Source organism: Prosopis cineraria, unplaced genomic scaffold, assembly GCF_029017545.1.
Source record: "Prosopis cineraria cultivar Desert tree isolate PC_DT_omini unplaced genomic scaffold, ASM2901754v1 PC10, whole genome shotgun sequence".
NCBI lineage: Eukaryota > Viridiplantae > Streptophyta > Magnoliopsida > Fabales > Fabaceae > Prosopis > Prosopis cineraria.
Window position 1 is genome coordinate 10,884,617 of NW_026555341.1, and position 10,240 is coordinate 10,894,856.

At 33.5% G+C, this 10,240-nt stretch overlaps 1 protein-coding gene across 2 annotated transcripts; it reads right to left on the reverse strand.

The window, feature by feature from the left end:
- Nucleotides 1-6,372: 6,372 nt before the first annotated feature.
- On the reverse strand, nt 6,373-9,004 carry LOC129323166 (UDP-glycosyltransferase 91A1-like). Of its 2 annotated transcripts, none has more exons than XM_054969757.1 (2): nt 7,486-9,004; nt 6,373-7,033 (listed from the first exon to the last, which is right to left on the reverse strand). In XM_054969757.1, the coding sequence occupies exon 1, from the start codon at nt 8,956-8,958 to the stop codon at nt 7,528-7,530; it is 1,431 nt and encodes a 476-aa protein (XP_054825732.1). In that variant the 5' UTR covers nt 8,959-9,004; the 3' UTR covers nt 6,373-7,033; nt 7,486-7,527. The 2 variants fall into 2 exon arrangements, with proteins under 2 accessions (XP_054825732.1, XP_054825731.1); XM_054969756.1 differs by having other exon boundaries at nt 6,373-7,322.
- Between the last annotated feature and the right edge of the window lie 1,236 nt (nt 9,005-10,240).

The following is a 10,240-nucleotide window of genomic DNA, read 5'->3' on the forward strand; positions in this document are numbered from 1 at the left end:
GATGCATGCTACCCTCCACCATAGTGTATGGTACAGAAAGGCTCGTTGCATTTAAATCTACCTCTATGTGCTATGGCGGATTGATCATACGCTACAGCATGTGGCACAGAGGACATTCCTTCATTTTTTTCTTCCTTTTTTCATGCTCAAGTGGCCCGTCATTGATTCGGACCCACTTCTAAGGATAAAATCACAATTAATTACACCAATTAGGTCTCTCAGACTACATACCTAATTAATTCATTAATCATACTTATTAAGTTAACTAATCATGCTTAATCTTCCTGGATGTTATATTCTGAGCCAAGAGACATGTATGATGAGGCCCAAATCAAACTAAAGGAAGAATGGCCCAATATTAACAAGCCTTGCAAGCGGTTAAGTGGAACACTGCCTTTTGAAAAAAAAGGTGATCTAGTCTTGCACCACTTCTACTTCCCAAATAAAGCAAAGTGCTTGCTAGCCACAGTCCCACGATGAAGCTCACCAATGATACTCTAAATGGCATGGACAATTATTTTATCTTTTTGGTACTTGCTAAAATTAAAATTTGATAGAGCACATTGTTGTCTTCTTTTATAAAGTGCATAACTTTGTCTCTCTCAAACATTTCAACAACTCAACTCTAAACCAATCTGCTCAATGTAAACCTAGGCAAAACTTGCCACCTCAAGCTCACCTAGCGCAAACCCTTTTATCATTACAACTTTGACATCCTAGAATATTTAGTTTTTCCTTCAACCACTAGAGCACTCATTATAATTACTTCCAATAATGTAATTCAACTTCATATGTTATCTAGTGTACCCTTAGTTTCTCAGTTGCTTTGATACTCCAAGGAAATTGTGGCAAAAAAGCTTTAAAACCCACATAGTCGTTTGATAGAAAACTCACATTGAGACACTCCGTTAATCCAAAACCACGCAAAACAGCACATATAAATGGAAAACAAGAAAGGAATGCATTCCCCAATATTCTTTCATTTATTTCATTAGGCATGTGCCTTATTGATCATATGATTCGATAAATGATATGACCTGCTTTATTAATAGCGTAATGAATTCATCTACCATATTTGTCAGATTATTTAATAAAATTTAATATGAATTTTGCACAATATGAAAGATGAGTAAAGTTTATATGCAAGTTATTGTTCAATTACTTTCTTTATTAAAAATATAAAGTATTTTTTAGGTAAGATGTTAAAAAGTACAAGGTATTATGGGTCTTTCAAAGTGAAATTAATGTTTTTTTCTTCAAAAATATCCTTACTTATGGGTGTAATTAGTAAGGATTTTATAATTTAATGAGCTTTCAACTAACTAACAAATTTCTTTTAGTATGTGACATTCAGTAAAAGTATGTTGAGACAGAGGAAGTAGGGTTAAACATAAAAAGAACATGCATATAATTTTAAAGATAACTAGATTTAATCCCGTGAGTTGCACTATTTTTTAATTTAAAAAAATGACAAAAATAATAGGGTAATAACATTTACAAAAAATAATTTAAATAAAAATATTTTGATGTTAAACAAAATTGAATTTAGGTTTGGCATATATTCAAATTTTTTTATGTTATAAAATGTCTTGATATAGACCGAATCCGTGTGTTGCATGAGTTTGAAGTTATACGAATGTAAGAGAATTTTTTTAATATGATACTAAATTAAAAATAAGAAAAAAATTAAAAGAAGTTGCTATATTGAGAAAAAAAAAGTAAGGTGAATTTTGAAAAAAATAATGAAGTTGCTACATTAGACATAAGAATGATTTATTTGAATACATCTTTAATTAAAAGAATATAAATATTGTAATTATGAATCCTATTATAGTGTGAATGTAAGAAATTTTCGTATAAACTCAATACACAACATTATCCATTACTTGTCCAATTAAAAACATGCCATGGCAGGTTCGTGCAACAATTTCTCATAGGTCACTACTACAGAATTTTAAATATAAGATACTCCAAAATATGACTGTTATAAAAAAATCCATCATATAATAACAAAGCGGGTGATAGTTAATAAATATATTATGGGTATTTAAAATACCCATCATATATATATTATCATATATGACGGTTGTTTAAAAACCCATCATATAATGCTTTAAATTTTAATATTTTTTTAAAATAAAATATAATAATATAATATCTGTAATATGATGCTTTAAAATATTTAAAAAATAATATAATATAATAATAGTTAGATATATGACGGGGAATTGCCAACACCCGTCATTTAAGAAAATTTGGTGCTCTAGCATCTCATTTATAGATTTTGAGTCCTCTTTAGCTCCCAACTCTTGAACTTCAACCTCTACGCCTTCATTGCTGTCGTTTGAGTCATCATCAATAGGCCAATTGCAAGGGAACTCTCTAAAGCTTGAGAAGGTCGACGCTCAACGCACATCAGTTGAGATCTGTGCAAGACACATGACAAGCAACCCAAGTTAAGACCTACGATGAAGACCAGCACAACGCAAGGTGGAGTTTCGGGTGGGGCGGATGAACGGTGGACAGATCTAGTTCAAAATAGTGGTGGAGTCATATAGTTGAGATTTAGTTTGGACAGATCTAGCACAATTATGAGCGAATCTACAGACGAACAGAGCTCGTGGTAATGATAGAAGATTGGTATAGCATCATGGATAGTGGACGAACTCGAGAAGCATGAAGAGCAAGAAGTTGACTGGAAAGCGGCTACCTATGTTTTTGTGAGGATGGGTTCCAATACCACTCATTACCTATCACTATTGCATCTCTGCTTCAGCAAGGTGGGTTTCAAATCCTGTCACCATTCAATATCTATGTTCTGCTTTGTGGCTGAGTGTAACAGTATGAGAAGCAAATAAAATCATCCTTGGGCTTATTTTGAACCTTTCAAAATCATTTTACCTTTTAATTGTCTTATGGTGATAATGTTCATTGATGGTCAAAGTTTTATAGTTTCATAATATGCTCCCAATTTTATAGCTCGCACCATCAATTAATTCTCTGGGCGCCAATTTCTCTTTGTTATAATGTATGTAGCTCTATCTTCTATGTTTTTTGAGTTGAGAGAAATGATAATTTAGAATAAGTTATATTTATAAAATTTTGCTATTAATTTCTATCCTAATTTAATTGTATTATTGTCTGGATATGTTGAAAATAGTGGTTATAAAAACAATTTTTATATGCTATAACAACATGCATTAAAGTAGCCCCTTATTTATAAAAAAAAAATAGAAGCAAATATGACGATTATTTATGATAACCTTCATATTTGGTCTTTCATATATTGTCATATTCAATTCAAATGGTTCTTGTTTATACAACAGGGTTAATAATCGTGATATATTGTATAATATAAATGACAATTAAATACCCGTCATTTAAAGGGGGTAGGAGGAAATGACAAACTTATATATGATGATTTATGCCCGTCATATATAAGTAAAAATAACTATCATTTTTTTTGTAGTAGTTGGTGTAATAATGTTGATAGTGGTTAATAGAGTATTATTAAACTTCATGATATCTATTGTTTCAGAAGTTGTAGGTTATTGAATAATTTGAAATAAATTTTTTACACATTAATATTTTAATAAGAAAAAATTCTTAGATAGACAAAGCATATCATGTTATTTATGGTTAATTGAATTAGAATGTCCCAAATCATTTATATAAAATCTTATGTAATATTATTTTAATTGATTTTACTCTTATAACATAATGCATATTTAATTTCTTTTATTTCTCTTTTTATTTTTATTAATATCATAATTAATTTATATTTAATGTCATCTAAATATTATATTTTTATTAGACATATCACAAATAACATGGCTTACTCAATCTAGATTAGACTTTCTCTTTAACAGGAGCAAGCAATCACGAATTTACAAGGTGCAAGTAAAGGCTATGGCCCCCCTACTGCAATTTTTTTTTTAAAAAAACAGGTATAATTTTGTTTATAAAAAACCTATATGGCATGTTTTTATTGAACAAATCATAAATGATATGGTATACTAAGTTCGTGCAAAAATTTCTTATGAATGTAATAATATTGTTAATAGTTAATAGTGTTATTAAACATTATTATATTTATTGCTTTAGAAATTGTATGTTATTGAGATAATTTGAAATAACTTTTTTACACATAATATTTTAATAGGAGCAAGTAGTATTCCCCGTTCCCTCGGTAATACTACAATGATGAGATCTAAAAAAATGATTAAATTGTGAAAATCTCAAACGCTATATTAGAAATACACCGTCACTACATGGAAGTAAATATAAGATACCCTTCCAGAATAGAATACGAGGAAAATAATGAACCTATACTCCTTCAATAAAAAAGAATACACATGTATTGTTCCAACTGTTCATACAACCCTTATTACAAAAGGTACTGCAAACAAAATAAAAAACATATACAATCATTTCATCAATTTCCCACCATTAGAAGCCAGCAGTGCGGGATTTTATCAAAGGAGCAAAAAATATCAGATAAACATTTAGGTCTCCTAATGTTTTCTTTATAATGCCACTCAAAATAAACAGACCCATCTTTAGCAAGTAACTCTCTAATCTCATGAATAATTGTCTTTGTAATGATGGTCTTCGATGCCTTCCCTTGTAACAAAACTAATGGTTCCTGCACAATTTGTTCACACCAATACCTGTTTAGATTGTCTGCAGCTACAAATTTGTGGTGCCCGAAAGGGCAAATGATTCTAAAGACGGCCTTGAAAATTTGAATGTTGATCATAGTAGAATCAAGAGTTGAGAACATTTGATACCAGAGTCCATCTTCAAAATCCTGCGAGTTTCGCCGTTTTCAAATCATACAAATTTTCAAGAGTTGAGAATGTTTGTGTTACGGAAACATGGTTAAGAAAATGACAAAATGCAAGGAATGTAGGGTTTGTTCTTAGTTCATTGACCACCACCATAAGAACAACAACTGTACGGATTATGATGAGAAAGACAGATGGCGACAAGCGCAGAGGATAATTGACCACCACCTTTCTTCTCTTTCCTTTCGGACTCAGCATCACCAAGGATTTCAAAACGATAGAACAGACGATGGAGAATGGAGAAGATTGATGAAACACCGCTGGGAAGTGAATGGGGTCAACAGTTATAATAGAGAAATGTGATCACAATTAATGAGCCCGAAAATTTCTGTATCTTCATTCAAAATTTGAAATCACGGCCAAATGAAATCATTCACACCTGAAAATTGAAGTTGGATGGAAATGTATAAATCAGTTATTTGAAAATGGAATAGACTAATAAGAAAGGATAATTAAAATATAACCAAGGTAGACTGACCAATGAGATTGAAGCATTTTTGGACCAATGAAATTGATTCTACGCGATTTGTATAATGTTGTTGATTGATTGATTAACTATAACTCATTTAAAATGTAATTTGATTATAAAGTATCTTATAATATTAAAAAAAATAGTATAAACTATCTTTTAAACCAATGAAAAATTGAAAAATTGAAATTTAATATATTATGACCTCACAAATCTGAACTGAAAATAGCACTGTCATTATTTTTTATGCTTATATATATATATATATATATATATATGAATCCATATAAATATTATTTTTATTTAATTATTATGATATAAACTACCGTCCGTCTACACGACATCGATAACAAGTCCATGTAACGGGTTCCTTCACATTTCACAACATCCATAACAAATCCATGTTATGGGTTCCTGTGGCCTTTGGGATTTGAGATAATGGAGCAAACCATCTACGTACCGGTCCTGTTTCTCTTTGTTCGCAAACACAAACAAGTCCTTCGTCCCTTTTATATTTTCACGACCGGCACTATCATAAGTCTCATTGAGAATAAACTGGATTTTAAATTCATAAAAAAGTGAAAAAAATTGAAATTTAATATATTATAACTTGACAAATATGAATTGAGAATAGCGCTGTCACTAGTTTTTTGTTTATATATATATAAACATATATAAATATTATTTTTATTTAATTATTATATTAAAAATTAGGATAAAATACAAAAGTTGCCCTCTATGTTTTCCTCCAAATGCACCATGTATCTTAAAATATTTTTTTACCACAATATTCCATCATTTTTCATTTATTTAGGTACATTGCCACTTTACCATTACCTTTTGACTGATTTGATTGTTATTTTTGAAATTTTAATCATTTTATGCTATTCTGAACTTGTCATGTCAGTAGGCACAGCCCACATGGGATGTTTTGATAGTTAAAAAATAAAAAGAAAAAGAAAAAAATTCACCCAATACGACAAATCAATACCTCTTCTCCCTCCTTAACCGTTCTTCTTCTTGTTACTGCAAGAGTGCAACCAGCAAGCCATGAGCTCCATAGGCAAGAATTCTAACAAACCAAAATCACCATTCCGGCATTTACACAAAAATTCTAGGTCCATTATGGCACAATAACAATCCAGCAAGCTCCACATTTTACAACGAAATAAACAAAAATCAAAATTAATATCCAAAGAAGATGAAATACCCAAAATCAATTCTCAAACCCAGACCTTCCAACCCAAAATCATCGTTGTTGAAGAAGAAGAATCAAAGGAACTTCGCAATCAAACCTTTGAATCAACCGCAGTAGTGGACCTAGACTTGAGGCCGAACTTGTTTCAAGTGAATCAAGAGAGGAAGTTGGATTTACCGATGCATGAGTCTCCGATCAGCGCCGCTTTGAGAAGGTAAGGTAGTGAGTTCGAGAATCGGATCAAAACACAAAGCTGAAAAGCATTGGCCACACAAACACGAATCCGAAGCCATGAACCAGGATACTACACTTGCCCGAGTCTCCGATCAAGACCACACAAACATAAGCCTCCGATTCCATCACCACACGCATAACTGCCCACTCTTGACTGAAGGTAATGGCTTCAGCTACAAGGGTAGATCTCGATGGCAGCCTCTTGGATCGAAGGCAATATCTCCACCGTCTCAGCATCAAACATGGTTCTAGTCTCGAGGGCCTTATCAAGATGGCAAATCTGATCTGCAGACAAGGAGGAAAGAGAAGGCAACGAAGGGGAAAGGGGTTTGGTTCGATCAGATCAATTAGAGAAGATGATGAAGGAGAAGGGGGATTGGTTCGATTGGAGAAGAGGAGGAAGGAGAAGGCCAGTGAAGACAAGGAAAGGGAAAGGAAGCCGGTCTGGCTCGATAGGAGAAGGGGAAGGGGAAAGAAAAAGTGAAGAAGATGATCGGAGAAGACGAAAGGTTGGGTCTGGTTCTTTTCTTTTTTTTTTTTTTCGTTTTTAATTTTACAAAAAATGTCACCAAAGCTGCCAGATTGAAATTAATGGTTAAACTAACAGTGAACAGGATCTAAGATAATGGTAGATTAACATTGTACTTAAATGAAAAACATTGAAGTAGAATTGCGCCAAAAAACTATTTTAGAACATGGATAGACCTGATTAAAAATATTGAGTACACTTTTTGTACCTTTAATCTTAAAAGTTCCATCGATTTTGACTTTTGAGAACATCAATAACAATTCATGTTATGGGTTCCTGACTTCCTGTGGGCTTTGAGATAATCGAGTAAACCATCTACGCTCTGATCCTGCCTCTCTTTGTTCACAAACAAGTCCTTCATCTCTTTTATATTTTCTCGATAGACCCTTCCCTGGGGTTGCACCATCACGAGTCTCAATGAGTTGGCGACGGAATCACTAGTGAAAGAGCCGTCTCGCTCGTCCCTGGGAATCGAATATCCCATCTTCTTCTCCTCCAAAACCCTAGCGTTGATCCCTTGATCCGCTAAGAACGTTAGTAGCACAAGGGGTTTCTCCTCCTGAACCGCCTCCACAACAGACGACCAGCCCGAGTGAGTCAAGAATCCACCCACCGAGTCATGACCCAAGATATTCAACTGTGGAGCCCAACCGGTGCAAACCAACCCGCGACCTTTCGTTCGCTCTTCGAACCCTTCCGGTAACCTCAAAACCTCCGTGTCAGTTGGTCCCCTCCGGGTCCTCAAAGCCCAGCAAAATGGTAGCTCCGACTTCTCCAGGCCAAGCGCTATCTCGTTCACCTCTGCTTGACTCGGTTTCGCCTCACTCCCGAAAGCCACGTAGACCACTGTACCTTTGTCTTTCTGGTCCAACCAATCTTTAATCAGCCGCCACATGTCGTTCTTGTCCTCGGCGTCGCTGTTTTGGTTGGTGTTAGGAAGTTGGCCGACGGGGAGGATCGGTTTCCGGTGGATCTCTTCAAGTACTCGAAGCCACTCGGGTTCGAATTCGGAACAGCTCCGAATGACCACGATATCGCAGTTTTCGATACTGGCACCGAACCGATACAAATCTGAAACACCCGAGTCATTGTGTTTGATGCCGTCTGAGATTTTGATGATCTCGAAGTAACGCCATGCCACGGTGGAGGAAAACGGAACCCAGGAGGGCTTGATGGTGAAGTCTTCGGGCTTCGTCCGGACCGACTCTTGGCCCATCAAAACCGGAGCTGGCCCGAGGAAACCAAGCAATGAAGCATTAAATATACTGAAATACGCGCTCTTGATACCGAGCTTGGAAGCGATGGATCCAACCCAATAAGGAACGAAATCGTAGAATATCCAATCGGGGTTTGAAGATTCAAGGAAGCAAGTCAAAGGTTGTTGCAAAGTATCGTATGCTAATTTAAGGTATTGAACTACGTTGTAGGGAACATCACTGGTGGCTTCTGCGTCGTCTGGGAGATTGGGGACTTGAGGAAGAGGAAGCTTGAGAAAATTGATGTTGGGAGACAAATGTGGAGGCAGTTTGGGAAGACGAAGGATGTTTCTTGGAGTGGATATGAAGGTGACGACGTGACCCTTTTGAGCTAAGAGTTTAGCAAGCTCGAGGTTGGGGATCAGGTGGCCAAAGGCTAGCCATGGGAACAGCGCTATGTGAAGTTTCTCGTGCTGTGTGGACATGGCGGAAACAGTCAGAGAGAGTCAAGGAGCTCTGGGTTTGCTTGGAAGGTTAAATGGGTTTATATTATATATTGACATGAGGCGGAATCATCTTTTGTATATTATTATATTATTCAATCCAACTGCTCCACTTGATGACAGAATCAGATTTTGCTGGCATTCACTTACATTTTGCCTAATAAGGAAAGAAATAATTAGAAGATAAATTTTCAAAAATAGAATTTTTTTTCTTTTAAATTTTTTTTTTTCATATTTTTCTCCCCACCCCAATGAAAGGATAAGAATAGACAGCCATTGCGAATCTACTTTATAGGATGCTGAAATGCTCGTACACATTATGGCGCGGTTTGGGTAATTACGGTTTTACATTTCAAAAATAACTTTTTACGTTTAAAATATAAAATATTATTTGAGATAATTTTATAAAAATAAATGTATTTTTTAAAATGACTTTTCAACCTAAGTGAAATGTAAAATTTTAAAAGTTTCATTGAGTAGCTTTTAAAACGAAAATGTAAATATGAAGCATTAGAGTCGGATATCTAATTTTACATTTGACAATAATACCTTCAATTATTTTCTCATTTTTATTGTACTATCTTCACTAATTCATTTCCATCTTCACTTGAGCTCCTCATTTTTTATCAGACTTGGGTTTTTTTAAATGCTAAACTTTTTCACCTACACACCCAAAATATTAATATCTAACGGAAGGTAAAAAAAAAAAAAAAAAGCACTGGGGAACAACTCAAAATGAAAAGGTTTTATAGATTGAAAATCAATAAATAAATAAATAAATAAAATGCATAAATAGTAAAATAAATAAATAATAAATAAATAAAATACATAAATAGTAAAATGATTACATAATTTATTCCAATATTAAATTTTATATTTTTATCCTTACATTTTTAATATATTACATTGTATAATAGAATTTTTTTTTATATTTTTCACTTACATTTTGCCTAATAAGGAAAGAAATAATTAGAAGATAAATTTTTAAAAATAGAATTTTTTTTCTTTTAATTTTTTTTTCATATTTTTCTCCCCACCCCAATGAAAGGATAAGCATGGACAGCCATTGTGAATCTACTTTATGGGATGCTGAAATGCCCGTACACATTATGACACGGTTTGGGTAATTACGGTTTTACATTTCAAAAGTAACTTTTTATTTTTAAAATATAAAATATTATTTGGGATAATTTTATAAAAATAAATGTATTTTTTAAAATGACTTTTCAACTTAGTTGAAATATAAAATTTTAAAAATTTCATT

Bases quoted from the DNA above. Each gene is read 5' to 3' on its own strand.
- LOC129323166 (XM_054969757.1), bottom strand. From the start codon at position 8,958: ATGTCCACACAGCACGAGAAACTTCACATAGCGCTGTTCCCATGGCTA.